Source organism: Lissotriton vulgaris, chromosome 11 (genome assembly GCF_964263255.1).
Source record: "Lissotriton vulgaris chromosome 11, aLisVul1.2, whole genome shotgun sequence".
NCBI lineage: Eukaryota > Metazoa > Chordata > Amphibia > Caudata > Salamandridae > Lissotriton > Lissotriton vulgaris.
This window is the reverse complement of record NC_141699.1, coordinates 880779932-880799538: the sequence shown is the minus strand read 5'-3', so window position 1 is coordinate 880799538 and position 19607 is coordinate 880779932. Positions and strand designations below refer to the sequence as shown.

Below are 19607 nucleotides of genomic sequence, written 5' to 3'. Positions count from 1 at the left end.
TATTTAGATCACAACAGCCCTGTTCTCTTTATGAGGACAGGGTACTAAGCACACAACAAAACTCTTACGAAAATACTTTGTTGCACAATTTACACAAATGCCCGAGGGGCACGAAAAACCATATACTCTAAAAGTGGAATGCGAAATTACTAGCAGGTAAGTACTGTACTAATAGGCTTTGGAATCGCTAGGACTACGTTACTGAACCTTCAGATTACTAGTAGGAGGCCTAGGGGACTCGGGTGCAGAGTGCGCACTCTCACGCGGGATGCGGGACAAAGTCTATGGTAGCTAGATTTCACAAAGTTAGTGTTATCGGGCGAACCCGACTAGAAAGGCTGAAAAACGAAAAGTATCTGGACCCTTGGATAGTGAGGCTATGCTGAGGCACCGAAATGCCGAAGTTACCTAGCCCAGGGGCTGCAGCTGCATAGGTCTGAAAAGACGTCGGGAATCCTTGTTGCAGTCTATGGAGCCTGAAGAAAGAAGTTGCTGGCAGGCGACCAGTGAAGATAGTTTGAGTGATCCAAGCCTGGATCGAAGATGGATGACACCTGAAAGCAGAGGGGACCAAGTTCGTGACCACTAGCCAGTAGTCTCACGGACCAGGAGGCGTTGTCGGCGACCAGGATGGAGGTGCGAGCTGTCCCATGATGGATGAAGCTGTCGACGTCGCTGGACCCAGGATTGGGCAACAAGTCTTGGCAAATTCAAGCCCACGCGGTGGACTCAAAATGGCGTCTGGAGTGGACCAGGAGGGTCCGGGGTGCTCCTCTTTTGGAAGGGAGCAAGGGCCAGTCTGGAGCAACCAGACCAGCAGTGGTGATGTCGTCGGGCGTCGTTAGGAAGGCCACAAGCCAGCGGCTAGTAGCCAAACAACGCGGTGAGCAGCAAAAAGCAGAAGGGCCCCACGCAGATCGTGGAGATGCTGGGAGGCTGGACTTCGGTGCTGGAGCTGCTCAGGGTCGGGGCTTCTCGGACCCCAAAGCACTCACCAGAGGATCCCTCGGCGGTCGTGCTGGATAGAAGTCGTGCAGTTCTGATGATGGCCGGTCCCTCGAGGTCTCGTCGCACCTACGGTTCTCAGCTTAGCTGTAGAGGTAGGTAGAGGTCAGAGGTGCCAGGGAAGCCGGGTCTCGTCGAGGTGGTCGGTCGGATTCCTGAGGAAGGACGTGCAGCAAACCGCAGAGTTCTTAGATGGTGCCTGCGGATGCAGGGTGACTACTCCTTAGCCACAAGGGAGAAATCTTGAGAAGAAGTCGAGAGTTCCTTTCGTAGAAAGTAGTATCTTGATTCAAAGATGATCTGATCTGGAAGGGTCCCCGCTTCTGCCTTTATCCAAAAGAAAGGGGTGGGTACGCGACTAGGTCCTGCCCTAGTGGTGGGACCAGGAAGGGGGGTGGTTACACCCCTCTCCCATGCCAGACTTTCCCCAGGCCAGGGGCTGGTGTGCCCCTGGAACTGGTTCTAGCCGGCAGATGCGTAGTGAGCACCGGGGTGCCACTTGCAGTCACCTTCCTGTAAAGCCCTGCCTACCCAGGATACACAAAACCCTGTCTGGGATGGTGCTAGCACCGCCCCTGACAGGAAACCCTTTGTCTAAGCTCCCCTCGCTGGAAGGACTCCCAGCTGCAGGGGGCCAGACTCGTGTCTGTGGTGGCAGCATCCATTTTGTGGAGCTGAGGCTTCAGTTAACTTTAACCGGGGTTCACAGCTACATACATGTCGTGCCCCTCTAGAAGGGTGGAATGCTAACCCCGTTGCCAGAATTGGCGAGGGGTTAGTATTCCAATTCTTATGACACCTTACTCGACATGTTTTGATAAAGCAATACCAGAGATAGCATTTAACCGCGAGGATTATAATGCACTTAAGAGTATATGGTATGCGTTATCATGGAACAGCTATTAGGACTTGGTTCCGCAAGCTGCAAACGGGCTCAGCTCATGCCAGAGCACCATTTCACACGATTCCAAGCACTCTGCCTTCAGGATTGTCAAGGCCTGCCATAGGAGTGACTGATCGGAATCTGTGTGTCCATTTTAGGGTTAGATATAGGTATACTATATCTACAGCAAAGGGTGATTACACCACCTTGCCCCAGCTGTCGTGCAGCCAGTTGTGTCAGATTTAGATGGCCATCCAAGGGTGGCATAATACATGCTCCAGCCCCTGGTAGGCCCTGGGTACACCTATGCCCTGAGTTACAGGGTCTGATAAGGTGGCCCAGTACCAATTGGAAATGTACTTAAGGTACATGGAATCCATTTTAGAGAGAGAGCAGTAGGCCTGGGGTCCTGATTGGCAGGGCCCAAGGTCAACTAAGTCGGAAAACCAGCAGAACACCAGGCAAAAAGTTGGGGGCAACCATAGTCCGGTATCCACCTTCCTACACTCCCTATCCCCCACATTGTTAAACCTCGTCATGGAACCACTCACTACCTTGCTTCAAGCATCAAATGTACACTTCCATATGTACGCCGATGACACTCAACTCTACCTCAAGCTACAATCCCCTGAAGACATCAAACTTTTGAATGCCACACTAAGAAACACCCAAGCATGGCTGGCCGATAATCACCTCAAACTAAATGCTCTGAAAACTGAGTTCCTTCTGATCTCACCCCCTGCGAAAAAGGCCATCACCCAAACCTGGCTCAATCATCTAACTGCACTCAATGTCCAGCCCACATCCGCAACCGGATGAGAGGAGCTGCGAGGGGAGCAGGGAGGCCGATTTTCAAATACAAGGTCAAATTGATAACAGACACTGTGGAAGGACACCGAGCGTTGATAACAGACTTAAAAAAATCAAGTGACGCTGCATTGAGGGCCATTGAACCCTGCTTTAAGGTGACAATTTCTAAATAATACGGTGGCCCCCCTCCAGCAATAACACTCTCCATCTTTGAGTTCGTGAATTAGAAAGAAAGAAATGTGACTCTGGAAATAATAGACCAGACCTTCCAGTAATCGTGAGATACCGATTAAGCTACCTCCAATTAAGAAGAGAGGCATTGCTATTACTCACAGAATTGTTTGTCCTGATGAAGGTGGTATCGTTACACACCGAAACGCTGCGTCGACAACCTTAAACAGCTGTGATCTTTTTAAGATATATTTTTATCTTGATACTTATATAGGCAATCCCTTTTTTAACAAAAATCAAAACCTTTATTTGTATGTACGGAAACACTAATGTTATAGGACATTGATTTTATTTATTTGTAATAAACTGTTTTTTAACCAAACACACATATTTCTTATGTAAATCTTTTATGATTTCTGATATTATGATGTTCTGACTATATGTTTGAAATTTAGTAATTGTGGATAAGTTTCTAGTGAGCTGGCATTGTGAGTTATTGGGGTAATACAAGTCAGGGCTTCTTCAGAGTTGAACCTTCTTGGGACCCCTCTAGTTTTTCACCAGTATATATAGAGCCACTTTCTTACAGGAAGTGACTATTCCCACCCCTCCCGTTCCTCTCCCTACATCCCCTCATTTGAACTGGGCTATTACCCCCTCTGTTTTGCTGAAGGTCACTATTGTGGTCTATGCCCTGGAGTAACCATTTTCCATTAGCTGCACCCTCCTCCACCTACCTTCCAGGGATTACTCCATTTACTACTTAAGAAGCAACAGCTGTTTCCAGTTATAATGGGTATGTGCTATTCTTCAATGAGACTATCTCTAGCTTTCAAGGCTTTGACGGGATTTAACCATGAACTCCTAACCCACTCTTGTTAGTTGATGGGATGGCCCCTAAAAGGGGAAAGAGTGAAAGTAGTGTCTTAGTCTCTTATTTGCAGGAACACATACCACTGTAGTGTGGTTTAAATCCCATTTGCAATTTTTTTAAATGGGTGTTGATATTTGCGCTGTATAACGTTTTAAAGTATAAACAAACAAATTGGCGCACAGACACGTTTTTTATAGAGAGGGTAAAAAAATATCTACAATGTAATGTTCTGAGATTGCCCATGTAAACAGAATTATTTTATGTTTATAGATTTAAAAAATGGTACCCTTATTGATAGAGAACTGGTCTTGTAAGTAAGATCTCTTTCAAAATCCATCCTTCAGTCATCTAATATACAGTCAACCACTTTCAAATCATAGTTAATATTGCTGCCAAGTGTTACATTTATCAGACACTTCGAATGGATCCTGCACCAGAAAATGTGTAATCCTGCCCTGAGTTTGCTACCCATCTAATTTGTGGATGTTTGAAATTTGCTTACAGTCCAGACCACCTGTGACCACCTCCACATCGCTGTGTCCTGGTGTTGTAGCTACTGTGTCAGCCACCAGAGCCCAATCTCCAGTCATAACTACTGTAGCAGCACATGCAACAGAACAATCTCTCAGGTAAGGTGTATGAACAGACCTTACAAGTATCTTGTATAAGGTAGTGCAACACATTGTATAGCCTGGGTTAGCCAGTTGCTAGAGCATTGCTAGTTCTGCCATGTGTTCTGATGCAAGTTCTGCTGTCTGAATGAAACTTATAATTTTTTCTCATAGTGGCTCAGTTCTTGACATGTTCTTAATTATATCATGATAATCGTATCAATCAACACTGTCTGACAGTGTAGAGGATGGACTGTGTGCACCCAGTCAGTCTGATTCAATGTTGACTTCTAAAACAAGCCCTTAGTGGCCTAAGATGTACTTGATAGTGGACTGGACCAGGTGTCATAAGTGTGTTTAATGTTGCCAAGTTTAAATCCAAATGCTAGTGTTCACCATTGCTCCCTGCTTTAGTCATCTGCAGGTAGTTTTCAGATGTGAACATTACATTCTTCTTTCAAGTCTTTGGCCACTGGAAAAGGTTATTAAATGGGTGTCTAATGCATGTTAGCAAACTCCAAACAATGGAAAATGTGTAATCTTTATTTTTTCTATAGGCAAACCCTGTCACTCCAACAGCACCCATCTGGGGGTCTTGGCAGCCAACGCCCTACTCAGCAACGGGATAGCTCCACACGGATATCACTCCCACCACTTCCAGCACTCGGAACCCAGAAACCTCAGCTTCATGCTATGACCCAGGTAGGTAGTGGCAGTGGTAGAATGTTAATGTGCAATCGTGTGTTTCTCCTACTTTCTGATGAAGTGTATTGTTGCTGTTCTTCTTTCACAATACTCAAGATGGTCCTTTTTAGGTCTCCTGGCGTTAACCGCGCGAAAGCGCGTCTCGCCAGAGACCTATTGTGAGCGAGTTTGAGTTTGAGTTTAAAATATTTGTATAGCGCACTTTCACCAGCGGTTTCATGGCGCTGCAATAGACAGATCTCCAAGTAGGAGTAGGGGAAACAGAATAGGAAGGGGGGGAACACCAAGTGGTTTAGTTAAAACATTTGACAAATAAGTGGGCTTTGAGTTTCTTCCGAAATTGAGGGTACAGAGTTATAGATCTGAGCTCAAGAGGAAGGGAATTCCACAGGAGTGGGGCAAGGGTTGCAAACTTTGATCCTCCCCATTTCTTTCTCCGAAAGCGGGGGGCTGATAACAGGAATTGCGAGGAGGAGCGCAGTTCTCTGGTTGGGACATAGGGAACAATTTCAGATGTTATAAAAGCCGGAGTCGCGCCCAGTCTTGCTTGAAAGGTGATAGAAGCAAGTTTAAACTGGACGCGTTCGCGGACAGGAAGCCAGTGTAGAGATCTGAGAAGGGGAGTTACATGGTGGGATTTCGGGAGATTGAACACCAACCGTGCCGCCTGGTTCTGGATCAGTTGCAACCGCTGTAGACTATATGCAGGGATCCCCGCATATAGGGCGTTGCCATAATCCAGGCGGGAAATTACCATTGCCAAAATGATCAGTTTCAAGGCATCGAAGGTAAAAAAGCGAGATACCTTGCGGATGGTGCGTAGTGACAGGAACGAGGAGGACACCACGGAACTGACCTGGGAGTGAAGAGTGAGCTGAGAATTGAGTTTGATACCTAGAGTTTTAACTGAGGTAGAGGGGACCGGGGGAGAACCTAGGGAAGGGGGCCAAAAAAGTGAGGACCAGGGACTGGAGCAACCACCTGTTAACACCAGGTCGGTCTTATCCGGGTTAAGTTTCAGGTGGTTGTAGTTCATCCAGTCCTGGATAAAAATCATAATAGACTAGAAGTTTGAGATGGAAGTAGGGGAAGAAGACAGGTTGAAAACAAGTTGAAGATTGTCAGCATAATTGTATATGCTGACGTCCATTTGCTGTAGTGAAAAGATAAGAGGGGCAATATAAAGGTTGAACAAGAGGGGTGAGAGGGAGGAACCCTGGGGGACCCCGCACTGAACTTTCCGGAAGTCCGCAGAGAAGTCACCCAGGCGAACAGCCTGGGTGCGGTCCCTCAGGAAGGAGGATAGCCATACCAGAGCGGTACCTCCGATCCCCGCCGCCTTGACACGGGAGAGTAAGATGGTATGATCAACCGTGTCAAAGGCGGCTGAAAGATCGAGGAGAACCAAGGCCTGGGCCTGGTTGGTATCCATTCCCTCCCTGAGGTTGTCAAGGACCGAGAGAACTACGGACTCCGTAGAGTGTGCGGGGCGGAAACCGGCCTGGCGGGGAGCGAGAATCCCATACTCCTCCACAAAGGTGCTCAGGGACCTGGTGACATGGCGTTCGAGCACCTTCGCCAGGAATGGTAGGAGGGAGATAGGGCGGTAGTTGGCGGGGATCGAAGGATCTGCGCCAGGTTTTTTTAAGATGGGGACAATAACAGCGGTTTCAATAGATTGGCTACAACCACCTGGGAAAGGGAACTGTTAAGGAAGTGAAGGGGGGGGTCTGGACAGGTTGTATAGATGTGGCGAAGGATGTGTGCAGGGCAAGTGTCCATTGGGGATCCGGATTTGACAAGAGGAATTATTGAGGCCAAGGAGTCTTTGGTCAAGGGAGGAAAAGCATTGAGTTGTCCTTTAGGTGGGGGGCACTGAGGATCAACAAAAGTCGGGGGGTGAGGGGATGTTGGCTTTAATAGTAGCAATCTTCTCGATAAAGAAATTATTTAAAGAGTGGCAAAGGTCCTGGGACGGGGAGGGCTTGAGAGATGTCCTGTCGGAAAATGCCAAATTGTGGACAATCGAGAAGATTTCCCTCAGTTGATTCTCAGCTGCATGAATCTTTGCGGAAAAGTAGGCCGTTTTTGCAGCCAGGATGGCCTTCTTATATTGAGCAAGGAGAGTGGTAAACTCAGCTCTGAGTGAGGGAGAATAGTTCCTCCTCCAGGCACGCTCGGCGCGGCGTACTGCAAGTTTGGTAGTTTTAAGATCCTCGTTAAACCATAAGTTGGCATCTTTCTCCCGTTTAGAAGTCACCCGCTTCAACGGGGCGATCGAATCACAGCTAGAGGAGAGCCAATGTTCAATGGCTGCGGCCTGAGAAAGAGTGGAAAGGCTTTGTAGGGTAGGGTAGGAAGAGGCTAATAACGCAGATAGATTCTCCGGATCCACTCGGCTCCATGAGCGGACCCAAACATTCTTTGGAAGCGGGGGCCTGATAGAGGGATTGATGGGAAGGGTAAACGAAATCAAGTGATGGTCGGACCAGGTGCATGGCGAGATGGTCGGAGAGTCTATCGGGCAGTTCAGGGACCAAATCTGGTCTAAGATGTGTCCTTTGACGTGAGTGGGGGAATAAACATGTGATACAAAATTAAGGGATTGGAGTGTATCTGAGAATTCCCTGGAGGACGGGCATTCCGCAGGATCTGAAGGCCAAAAGTTCAAATCTCCCAGTAATAAAATGGAGGAGTTATTGACCGTCAGTGTGGATAGTACCTCCTGAAAATCGGGGAGGAAGGATAAGGGTGATTGAGGGGGCCGGTAAGTGAGGACACAAGTAAGAGGGGGAGTGATAGAAGTGGTGCGGATAGCTAGGTACTCTGTTGTAGCAATATCTGGCAGGGGTAGACATTGGAAGGGGAGGTCGGACCACTGCTACGCCGCCCCCATTTCTACCATTGGAACGGTCTGCTCGAAGAGCATAGTATGGAGCAGGAAGAGTGACCAGTAGGGTAGGGAGAGAATCCTCGCTGAACCAAGTCTCTGTTAGGAAGAGGAGATCAGGTGCGTGGAGGTCTAGCAGTACCGACAGTTCGTGTGAGTGGGCTACTGCTGACCGGGTGTTAAGATAATAGGCCGAGAGAGTCTTAAGTGAGACTGGGCTGGTGTCTTCTCTGGGAGAGTGAGAGGGAGTGGGGGGAGCGAGAGGGTTGGGAGATGAAGGAGCGGGGGAAAGGTCATGTGTGGATATGAGAGAGAGAGTGGAGGCCGGGAGAGGCCAGGGGCCCTGAAGACTGCGGAGTTGTGTGGAGGAGTAAGTGATGATTTGAGCAGAGTGACATGCCCCTAGCCCCGGTCGGGCGTAGACGGGCTTGCCTTAGGCGCGCCTTCGGCGCGCCCGCTGCGCTCGTCCGCTGCGCGTCCGGAATCTACACATGATTTATGGGTCTGTGAGAGGGGGCGGGGATTTGTGGCCTTGAAAAGGGGCGTGGCCGCGTCAAGCGCCGGAAATGGCGCCAAGAGTGTCCCGGTACCAACAGCCGTGGAACGCTAGATCCGCTGCACGGGTGGTCTGGGCGAAATGAGGTCTGCAAGCAGAAGATTAGAGGAGCAAAGGGTGAGTGATTTAAAAATACAAGAATAAGGTGACACTCAAATTTTTAAAAACAATTTTCACAAGAATCGTGCTCCCGGCTTTCCGCCTCAGGAGTGTCTGTCAATCTGCCTAGGCGTTTGTATTCAGCGCCTTTTAAGGGCTAGGAAGGGGGCGTGGCCTCGAAGGGGCGTGGCCGCGGCAAGCGCCGGAAATGGCGCCAAGAGTGTCCCGGTACCAACAGCCGTGGAACGCTAGATCCGCTGCACGGGTGGTCTGGGCGAAATGAGGTCTGCAAGCAGCAGATTAGAGGAGCAAAGGGTGAGTGATTTAAAAATACAAGAATAAGGTGACACTCACATTTTTAAAAAACAATTTTCACAAGAGCGACTCTGCTTCCCAGGAGAGGGGACAGGAGCTGGCCGTGCGCTGGGGAATGGAGCAGGCCACGCGTGCGCGCGAATGCGCTCGCTGTGGCCAGCTCCTGTCTCCTCTCCTGGAAAGCTGTAGCACACAGCCACACCTCCCCGTGCTAACGCATGCGCACACACACGAGCACACCGCCCCCACACATACACACATGCGCGCACACAGACACGAGTGCACCAAGCCCCCCTCCCGCCGTCGCACACATACATACACACACGAGTGCACCAAGACACCCCCCCAGCCCTTTTGAACTTACTTGGCCAATCTCGGGGGACTCCGCTCTCTGCACGCGGCAGGGGCAGGCACCGGGGATGTGCCTCGTGCCCCCTCCGCAGAGTTGAAGCTGCGGCTCTTGCCAGCTCCTTTCCCGGGGCTCCCTCTTGGTCAAGGGAGCCCCGCAACACTTGCGCAACCTCCTGCTGGCGGCCCCGGGGCTCTCCACCGCTCACAGGAGCCCCGGGCCGCGAGACGCATTTACTCCGCTTGCCTCCTCTTCCGGTCCGGACGCGGCCCCGCCCCCGGCGACCTTGCCTGACTTCCGGTGTGGCCGCGGTGGGATTCCGGGGGCATTTTCTGCCACACAAACATTGTTTTTGTTACACACACTACCCTGCTGTAATAATATGGCTGCATCATACCAAACTGTGCCATGGGGAGTTTGCAAAGGGACAGTGGGCTATACCCACAGCCACGGCATGGGGTTTAACAGTGACTGCATCTTCATGCCTGGACGATGCCTGCCCTCACCCTTGGAGCACGCGGTGAGGTTTACGAGTCACACATCCTCTGTTGCTTGTTTTACAGCCCGGCCCTGCAGGGCTTTTCTTCCCGTTTACAATCCGCGCTCCCTCCAGCACAAAGCAGGCCAGCGTGCGAGCGCGCTGACCTCTGACCCGCAGGTTACACATTGGTGCTATAATTACACACCATCAAAGTGCGCTGCAGATGCTTTACATTTCCAGCTCAGTGGGGAACATCAAAGGGCAGCTGTGGGGGCCCTGAGGCTTGCTGTGAGGTGGCATCGGTGATGCCCGCGCAGGGGGTTGAAGAACGCTGGGTGGCACTGTGGCGTAGCTCACCTGGTCCCTCAGAAGTGTCTGCCTACAATCTACATAATGACACTTTGTACGTGCAGCGCCTTGTCCCTTTCAGCAGGGCTCACTCTCGCTCTCTCTCAACGATGTGGCATAACGGCCGGAACTGCCGACTTTGGAGTTGGGAAACCAGGTTCGAGGCTGGCGTCCGCTCACCATCCTGTGATTCTGGGCAAACCACTTAATCTCCCCGTGCATACCAAAAACGGAATGTGTCCTTGTGCAATGCATTTGGTGCTCTCGTACAGCGCTCCAATAAATACCTTCGGATCGAGTTTGCACTATATAAGAATGAACAAAATAAAATGAATAAGAAATAAGCAGGGTGAGAAATCGGCCTGGGCTTTTTTTTGCGTGTAATGCATAGGAAACATGCCTCAGTGTAGTGGGGTTGGCGCATTTGCATACGTTTGAATAACTTTTGTAGTCACACAGGCTAGTTAAAAACAAACATTAGCACAATCAATTGTCATGGCCTTTGGAAAGAGAAAATATTCTCCCTGGCTTTATGACACTCCATCTCAATACCAAATGGGCTTCTATACTCCCTCCTCCCCATCCAGGAAGTAGTGACAGGCGTTGTGTTTCATTGCCAACCACCTCTAACCTCACCTCACAGCTAACCATTCACAAACAATGTTTATATACCAATTGCAAAAAAAAATAAAAAAATAATGCAAAGCATTGTCATTTACAATGCCAGTAACTCAAACTTTAATGCTGGAGACCTATTGCATTGTAAATGCTTGTTGATAATTGATTCTTTTGGCATCATCTGGACCCATCCTTACATTTGTCACCACTGGCTTTTGATGCTACTTTGACTGTAGAGTACTGGGTCCCTGCTGTCAAGGTTCCCAGTACTAGTGTTCTTTCCCTAAAACTGTACTACTATTAGCAGCTTCAGATCCTCCCTCCAGTTCCCTAGTAAATGGTTCGCTGGTACCTAGGGCATGGGGACTGAAGAGAGTTCCCCCCTAGGGACCACGCACCAGAACCATGCTGACTGCCACTGCAGCCTGCATGCCTTGGTGCAGACAAAAAACTACAAAAGTCGGTGTGGCACACTTCCTCTGTGCCATGTCCAAGCAGCACTTGCAAAGGTATAGGTAAGTCATCCCTATAGTTGGCCTTATAAGCCCTCTAACAGGGTGCACTCAATCTCGGGTGTGGGCATATCTACATGAGCAGATATGCCCCTACAATGCCTTATTTTTTAAAAATATATTTTTATTAACATGTATCGAGATGAACGTACAGTACAGTGGATGTGACATTTGAAAATACAGTGGAGACTCATAAAAGCATAAATACAATGGGATATTACATTGGGTGTCACGGAGAAGGGGCATCATTAGTCTATATTACGAGGCGGTACACATATTACCACGATACGTATTCTATGAGTCACAGATCTTAGACCATTTACGGGGGCAGTCACGGGCAATATAGACAGTCTTTTCTCCATGCATACACCAGTCGAGATCTGTCTTCGTCTGCTATTTTGGGTGCGTGCATAGCTCCCCAGAGGTGTGCGAAGTTTCTCTTGGCCACCATGAGTCATGGTGTGACCCATTGAGTAGTGTGATTGTTGAGGTCAGTGGTTTCCCAGATATTTAAGAGGCTTCTGCGTGCCTCTGGGCAGAGAACACCTGCCAAAACTTCACTGATCACATCGTGCTCCTTCTGCCAGTAACGTTGAATAGGTTCACAGTGCCAGATTATATGGATGAAAGTGCCCAGTTGATTACATCCCCATCTGCACTTCCCTTCAGCGGGCCCTCCAATGTGTAGTAGTTGAGGTCCGGCGACATAGATTATCTTCCAGCGCGTTAAGGCAATACAAAACAAATAAATGCGCTCCAGCGCGGTGTGGCAGGAACTTATGCAAGGGCGCTCCTAGTGCATAGAACCCAAATCAGCAAATGAGCTTCAGCGTGATAGTAAACGGTAAAAGCAGCAAATGGGTTTCCAGCGCGTGTCAGGCAATATGAATGATGTGCCCCCAGCGCGTTGCAGGCAAACAGACAAGGACGCTCCCAGTGCGTGGCAGGCACGAAGAATAAGGCGTCTCCAGCGCATTGCAGGGAAACGGGTAAGGACTCTCCCAGTGCGTCGCGGCAGCAAAGGGTCTGTGTTCAGCGATGTGGGAACAGCGTTGCAGGCAAACAATACGGCGTGAAGCAGGAAAGCCGTTAGCAGAGAGCAGGTCAATGCGGTAAAGCGTCACCGCAGGTTCCGGAATTCAAAGCACAGAGTGGGTGGAAACCACGGTCCATATGTGGTTTCCCCCGGAAGTGCTTGGGTTCACGACCGCGTCCGGAGTGCAGCTAGACTGCTAACTCCTCCGGACCGGAAGTCGGGCATACCGCATCGTCATAGGAAACGGACCCGCAGCCCTCCTGCAGGCACACAGTAAGCTACGCTACCAGACCATGACAGCTAAGCCTCTTAAGGGCTGCTGCACATGTTGTGCCACCCTTGGAGGTCCTGCATTTATTACGCACCCACACCCCAAGCACCCACTTTGGTCTTCTACGGGGCTTAAAGCCCATCCTGGGGCTATTTGATGCACCCACTTGACAGATAATTGTTCTGTCCACTGTGCTGTCACACTTGGACTATTGCAATGGACTGCTACTGGGCACTAATAAAGCAGTGACGAAAAGGCTTCAACTGGCACAGAATGCTGCTGCTCGCACTCTGTTTGCACTACCTAAACACTGCCATGCTGCCAACCTCCTTCAGACTGCTCCATTGGTTACCTATAGAACAGAGCGTTCACTTCAGGTCTTTGTGTACCACACATAAGATCATGCATGGCCTGGGTCCGCAAATTCTAACCGATCTTTGCTCGGTGTACACCTTTTCCGGGCCCCATGCTCATCGAACCTACACCTGGCCTTTGTGCCGCGTGTGCGCAGGTCCAAAGCCGGGGGTGCTCATTAAGGGCCCTGGCCCCCGCCCTCTGGAATAACATCCCTTGAGCTTTACTGAATTCTGAGAAGTTTGGTTGCAAGCTTCCCAGCATAATTAACCCACACTGATTCCAGTGTGGGACTTATTAAACAATGCACTCAGAGGACATCTTAGAGATGCCCACTGAAAAACAACCAGCCTCTAGTGGGTTCCCTGACTGGTAAACACCAGCCTACCACCACAAGACATGTTTCTGGAACCCTGGGGTGGTAGCCTAATTTCCCTGAGCCCAGAACCAATGCCTTTCCTGGCTGGAGGTGTTCACACCGGACACCTGGAACCACCACTGCATTTGTCGCCAACGGCCCGAGTCAGAGTGACCCACTGGTCCCAGCGAGGTCCTCCAGCGCTCCAGAGTCTGAGTTTACCAGGGGTTGACCCCCGCCAGGACTCCCTGACGTCTCCTGCAGCCTCTGCACGAAGACCCCACCCAAACCGTGAGTGACCCGGTGTGAGAAGTTGGCCTGATATGATGTCTCCAATTCTGGGGGCACCTTGTATCAGTCCAAACAATCCCTTATGGTGATGGTTGTAAGTCAACCTTATAGACAAGCTATCCTAAGGGTAGCATGGACTAAGCAGCCTTAAAGGCTTAACTCAAGAGGTCGTGTTAAGCAAGCTGTTTTACCAATCACAATCCTGTAATATCAAATGAAAGGACACCACACAAGTTATATATTATAAAAATATATGTATTTATTACTAGAATAATCCTCTGTACTCTTTAAGTGCAGAGGCACAAGCGTTTAAACAAAAGCACAGTTAAACATATAAAAGTTGCACAATTATGGATGAGGCCCAGTGGCCACGCAAACCATATATTAAGAAAGTGGTATAAGAGATACCAATCGAACAGTGGTTAGGCCTAGGGCCTAGGGAATCGCTGGGAGCAGTCGGGACTAGCAATGCTGAAGTCGGGAAAAGCCAGCGGGATTCGGGTGCAGCGCTTAAAGCACACACATGCACCAATGCAAAGTCAATGGTGCGTAAAAGTTATAAAGTTACTGTAAAAGGAGACTTCCGCTTAACCTAGAAGGATGAAACTTTAGACACATATACTAGAGGTGTGTACCAGTGTAGGAACACCGGTGTTGCTGAGTTACCTCACCCACAGGAAGCGGGTGCACAGATGCAAAGTAGTGTTGGGTTTCGTCACGCAGGTTGATGGTGCTTGGAGCTGAAGATGCTGCAGGCGTCTAGAAGAGAAGTGCCCGGTGTGATCCAAGGGTGGATCGAAGATCTAGATGATCTGAAAGCAGAGGGGACAGAGTCTGGGTCACTAAGCAGTGACCAGGGTGGAACCAGGAAGGAACCAGGCAATGTCTGGCGCAATCAGGTCGTTGAGGGGAAGCTTGTCTCCGCTGCCATGTGGACTCTGAGGCACCGAGGGCGTCCAGGAGTGGATCACGAGCTGTCCCACGCAGGCTCTCGCTGTCGGCAGTGTCGGCTTCCGGATTGGAGCAAACAACTCTTGGCAAGTGCAACCCAGGCAGGATTCGAAGATCGCTTAATACTCGGACCCGGAGGGTCAGAGCGGGTGCTCCTTTTCAGGGGAGCGGGGGCAAGTCTGGAGCAACCAGACTCACAAGTTAGATTTCAAAGTTCGTCGGTACAGGGGCCATAAGCCAACGGGCAAGTGACCGGACCAACGCGTTGAGCCAAAAGATGCAGAAGGGCCCCATGCAGCACTCGGTGAGTGTGAAGGGGTGCGCTTCGGTGCAAGAGAGGCTCAGGGCTGGGGCTTCTCAAACCCCAATGCACAGCTTCGAGGGTCACTCGGGGGCTGCACGGTCAGCGTCTCGTGGTCTTTCCAAGATGGCGGGCCCCACGCTTCAGGTCGCCTCCGCGGGTCTTAGCTCTGCAGGGACTGTGGATCGGGCTGTTAGAAGGCAGGCACGCTGGGTCTTGTCGAACTCTGTCGCTCGAGTTCCGGCGGGAACTGCAACAAAGCAAACGTCGAGGTGCTGGATGGTGCCTGTTTGCACAGGGTGGTCACTCCTTGACCACAAGGGAGATTCTTCAGTCTTCTACGTCGAGTAGGATGTCGAAGGGTCCAGAGTTTCGTTTCATAAGTTTCAGTCAGGATAATCTGAGTGCTTTGGCACTGCTCCCACTCTTATACTAATCTAGTGGGCTGGATCTCCTGCTAGGTCCCTCCTATGGGTGGGACCCAGGAAGGGGGTGGTTACACCCCTTTCCCTTTGTTCAGGGTCGCGCTGGGACTGGGGCTTGTGTGCCCCAGAACTGGTTTGACCGGATTATGCAAGGGGAAGCCTTGTGCGCCCCAGGCACTGTCTAGTTTCATTCAGCCCTCTCTGCCCCAATACACTATCTCCTGTCTGGGGTGGTGTAGCACCTCCCCACGACAGGAAACCCTTTGCCCAGGCCTCCTCTGCCAAGTTTCGGTCAGCAGCAGGAGGTCAGACTTGTGTCGGTGGCAGCAGCATCCATTTTGTGATGCTGAGGCTCTGGTTAGAATTAACTGCGTTTCAGTAAAGTAACATGTCTTTTCCCTCTAGAAGGGTGGAATGCTATCCCCGTCAACAGGACTGTGGAGGGGATAGTATTCCAAATCGTATGACCCCTTACACGACATGTTTTGATAAAGCCAAACCAAAGTTGGCACATAACCGCGATGGATTATAATGCACTTAAGAGTATATGGTATGGCATTATCCTGGAACAGCTTAGGGAGTTGTTCCCGACAGCTGCAGACAGGCTCAGCTCATGCTCGAGCACCATCTCACGTTAAACCAAGCACTATGCCTCCAGGATTGATAAGGCCTGCCATAGGAGTGACTTATAGGTTTATATGTGTCCAGATATAGGTTTAGATATAGGTATACTATATCTAAGCAAGAGGTGATTATACCAACTTGCCCCAGCTGAGTGATCAATGTATGTATGTAGGTGGAAGTTGCACTCAGTTAATCAAATTAATCTGATCGGACGTTTTGTGTGCTATGCTGTATTAATGCCTGCTAAGCACTGTGTGCACCAATGAAAGTGGCCTAACCCCAAGTCTGGCAGCTAGGACTACAGCATGCATCAACTTTAAATGAAACTTTTTAAACAATTAACAATATTTCATTGATTTTCATCATCACATTTAATATGTTACTTCTTATTCACATATTTCTCTTTATGATATTCTTGAACATAAATCAGTGTTACATTTTGTTAAACATCAATTCAACCAGTGGTTACAATTCCTGAGCACCCAATGCATTTCGGGACTCAAAAGGTCCCTTCATCAGGGGTACCTGTGTCACAAAAAAAGAAGAACAAGGAAACAATTTTATGCAATGCCATTTCGAGCCTATTTACAGTTCAATGAAAAAATGAAAAAAATCAACTTCATCACTTTAACACTCAATAAGTTTCAAATCATAATCTGCGTTAGTCATCTATGAGTTGAATCATTACAAAACATTAAATCTTTTTTGACAACTCCCTGTGCATATCTATGTCTATTTTTACACTGTGTGAAATACCTGTACTACTTCTAAAACAAGCCTCGAACAAAACTCTCATGAATCTAAGATGCCAAAAAATACCAGGTTCCCGAACGACAAAAAATGCCTAGAAGCTTATAGAATGGGCGACTGTACTATTATACCATCACAATTCCCTTACCTGAATTGTGAAAAAATATAACTCCCTGTGAATAAAAAATATAAGTAATCAATACTTCAGTAGTGAAGATTGTTAGATAGATGTAAAATGCCAGATTCAAAATCTCACCTGGTTTCAGCGTGTTTGTCGCAATAGATAATAAAATAGGTTGTGAAATCTATTAAAAAAGCCAAAATGCATCCCAATTTTAGCATGGCGTATATGCTCATGTCAAACACGAAGAGATGAAAAGTGTATAACATCTCACCTGCATTAGCAGCGTATAGTCCCACGAATAGCGAGAACAGGGTTCAACGAGGTAACATTCTATAAAGCAAAGGGATGCACATAATTTAAAGGGTTGCCACAACGGGCTGTCTAGATCTAAACCGCCACCACAAGCGACTGCTAAACTCACCGAAAAACCGCTGTCCGATCGCTTTTTCGCCATTCCTTCCTCAAGCTCCGGAGGGGATTGACTTCTGTGTTTCTCACGGCGTATTTATCGCTAGATAACGTAACGAACGCCCGACAACACTAAAAACGGACTAAATGTTTACGTTTCAAGTAAACGGCGTGTAATACTGTGATTAACAGGCTCTACACTAAAGACAGACTCAGGAATCGAATCGATTATGTATTATTGATCAAAAACTTCATAGAACGCGCCCATAATTGCAATAAAGAAACCTAGTCTTATCCCTATGTATTCTCTATTACAATTGCATTTTCAAGCTTCAAAAACAGTAATGAAACATAAGACAGACATTCAAATGAATAAATAAATCATTATTACTATATTAACTACAAAAAAATGTTTTAGTAAACACATTATGCAAGTTAAGAGTCAGTTGTCATCTTAATTATGTCTAATGTTGTAGTGTGCACAAAATAAATTGTGTATTTTTTCATGTGTAGCTGGCCAGCTTTATTGTTCAGGACAAGTTTTTATAGAAAGCAACTCATTTCTAATTTGTCGTTGAGCCCAAAGGGGATCAACGTTTGAAGTTTTTTAATCCAGAAGGCTTCTCTCTGGAGGAGAATCTTGGAATTATCCCTGCCCTCAATTTTAGGTACTATTTCAATGATTTGAAACTTGATTTGGGCTACTGTATGTCGATGTTCAATCCAATGTAAAGCCAGAGGTGGTGATGTGTTTTTATTGCGTATCCGGCTTTTGTGTTCTGATAATCGTATCTTCATCTTAGTTTCAGTTTTTCCTACATAAAGTAGGCCACACGGACATTTGATCATATATACTAGATGTTCAGAATTGCAGTCAGTTGAATGATGTAATAATATCCTCTCACCAGTTCTCGGATGTGATAAAATATTCCCGATAATCACATTATTGCAATTCTTGCAATTCCAACATTTCCTGGTTCCTTGAGAAGAAACATCCCCTTTAGTGATGCTTATCCGTGTCTTTTTAGTTAACAATTCTTTAAGATTTTGTGCCCTATTGTAGGCAAATAGAGGTCTTTCTTTGAATAGTGCTCCAAAATCTGGTTCTGACTGTAACAGTTCCCATCTTCTGTTAATAATATTTTTGATTTCTCTAGATGCCGACGAAAATTTAGACACAAAAACCTTGAAGCACTATTCAAAGAAAGACCTCTATTTGCCTACAATAGGGCACAAAATCTTAAAGAATTGTTAACTAAAAAGACACGGATATGCATTTTGGCTTTTTTAATAGATTTCACAACCTATTTTATTATCTATTGCGACGAACACGCTGAAACCAGGTGAGATTTAGAATCTGGCATTTTACATCTATCTAACAATCTTCACTACTGAAGTGTTGATTACTTATATTTTTTATTCACAGGGAGTTATATTTTTTCACAATTCAGGTAAGGGAATTGTGATGGTATAATAGTACAGTCGCCCATTCTATAAGCTTCTAAGCATTTTTTGTCGTTCGGGAACCGGGTATTTTTTGGCATCTTAGATTCATGAGAGTTTTGTTTGAGGCTTGTTTTAGAAGTAGTACAGGTATTTCACACAGTGTAAAAATAGACATAGATATGCACAGGGAGTTGTCAAAAAAGATTTAATGTTTTGTAATGATTCAACTCATAGATGACTAACGCAGATTATGATTTGAAACTGATATAGTGTTAAAGTGATGAAGTTGATTTTTTTCATTTTTTCATTGAACTGTAAATAGGCTCGAAATGGCATCGCATACAATTGTTTCCTTGTTATTCTTTTTTTGTGACACAGGTACCCCTGATGAAGGGACCTTTTGAGTCCCGAAATGCATTGGGTGCTCAGAATTTGTAACCACTGGTTGAATTGATGTTTAACAAAATGTAACACTGATTTATGTTCAAGAATATCATAAAGAGAAATATGTGAATAAGAAGTAACATATTAAATGTGATGATGAAAATCAATGAAATATTGTTAATTGTTTAAAATTTTTCATTTAAAGTTGATTCATGCTGTAGTCCTAGCTGCCAGACTTGGGGTTAGGCCACTTTCACCAGCTGAGTGATCAGCCAGTTGTGTCAATTTAAGAACCAGCCAGGGGTGGCAAAAGCTATGCTGCAGCCCCTGGTAGACCTTGGATGCACCTATGCCCATGGCACCTATGGTACACTGTATAGGGGCTGACAAGGTGTCCAGTACCAATTTGGTTATGTACCTATAGTACATGTCTGTGAATTTAGAGCAGGCTGTGGGTCTGATTAGCAGGCCCACAGTCACATTAAGTCGAAAACCAGTGAAACAAAAAGCAAAAATTGGGGTGACCATAGGATAGCAGACCCTACTCTCCTACACCCGGTAAGGTGCAATCTGACCCCAAAAGGCACCCCAGCATCCGCCCGCCCTGCACCCTGGAGACGAGGACCTGAGGTGCACCTATGTCCCCAGTCCTCCAAC

The 19607-nt window shown here is 47.6% G+C and overlaps 1 protein-coding gene across 1 annotated transcript in view; it reads left to right on the top strand.

Annotated features, from left to right (window-relative positions):
* The window catches only part of SAP130 (Sin3A associated protein 130), a 988428-nt gene that overhangs the window by 89592 nt on the left and 879229 nt on the right, over positions 1-19607 (top strand). The window contains exons 7-8 of the mRNA XM_086942556.1: positions 4248-4372; positions 4912-5056. Coding sequence (XP_086798682.1) covers positions 4248-4372; positions 4912-5056 — 270 coding nt within the window. The remainder of the gene's footprint in view (positions 1-4247; positions 4373-4911; positions 5057-19607) is intronic.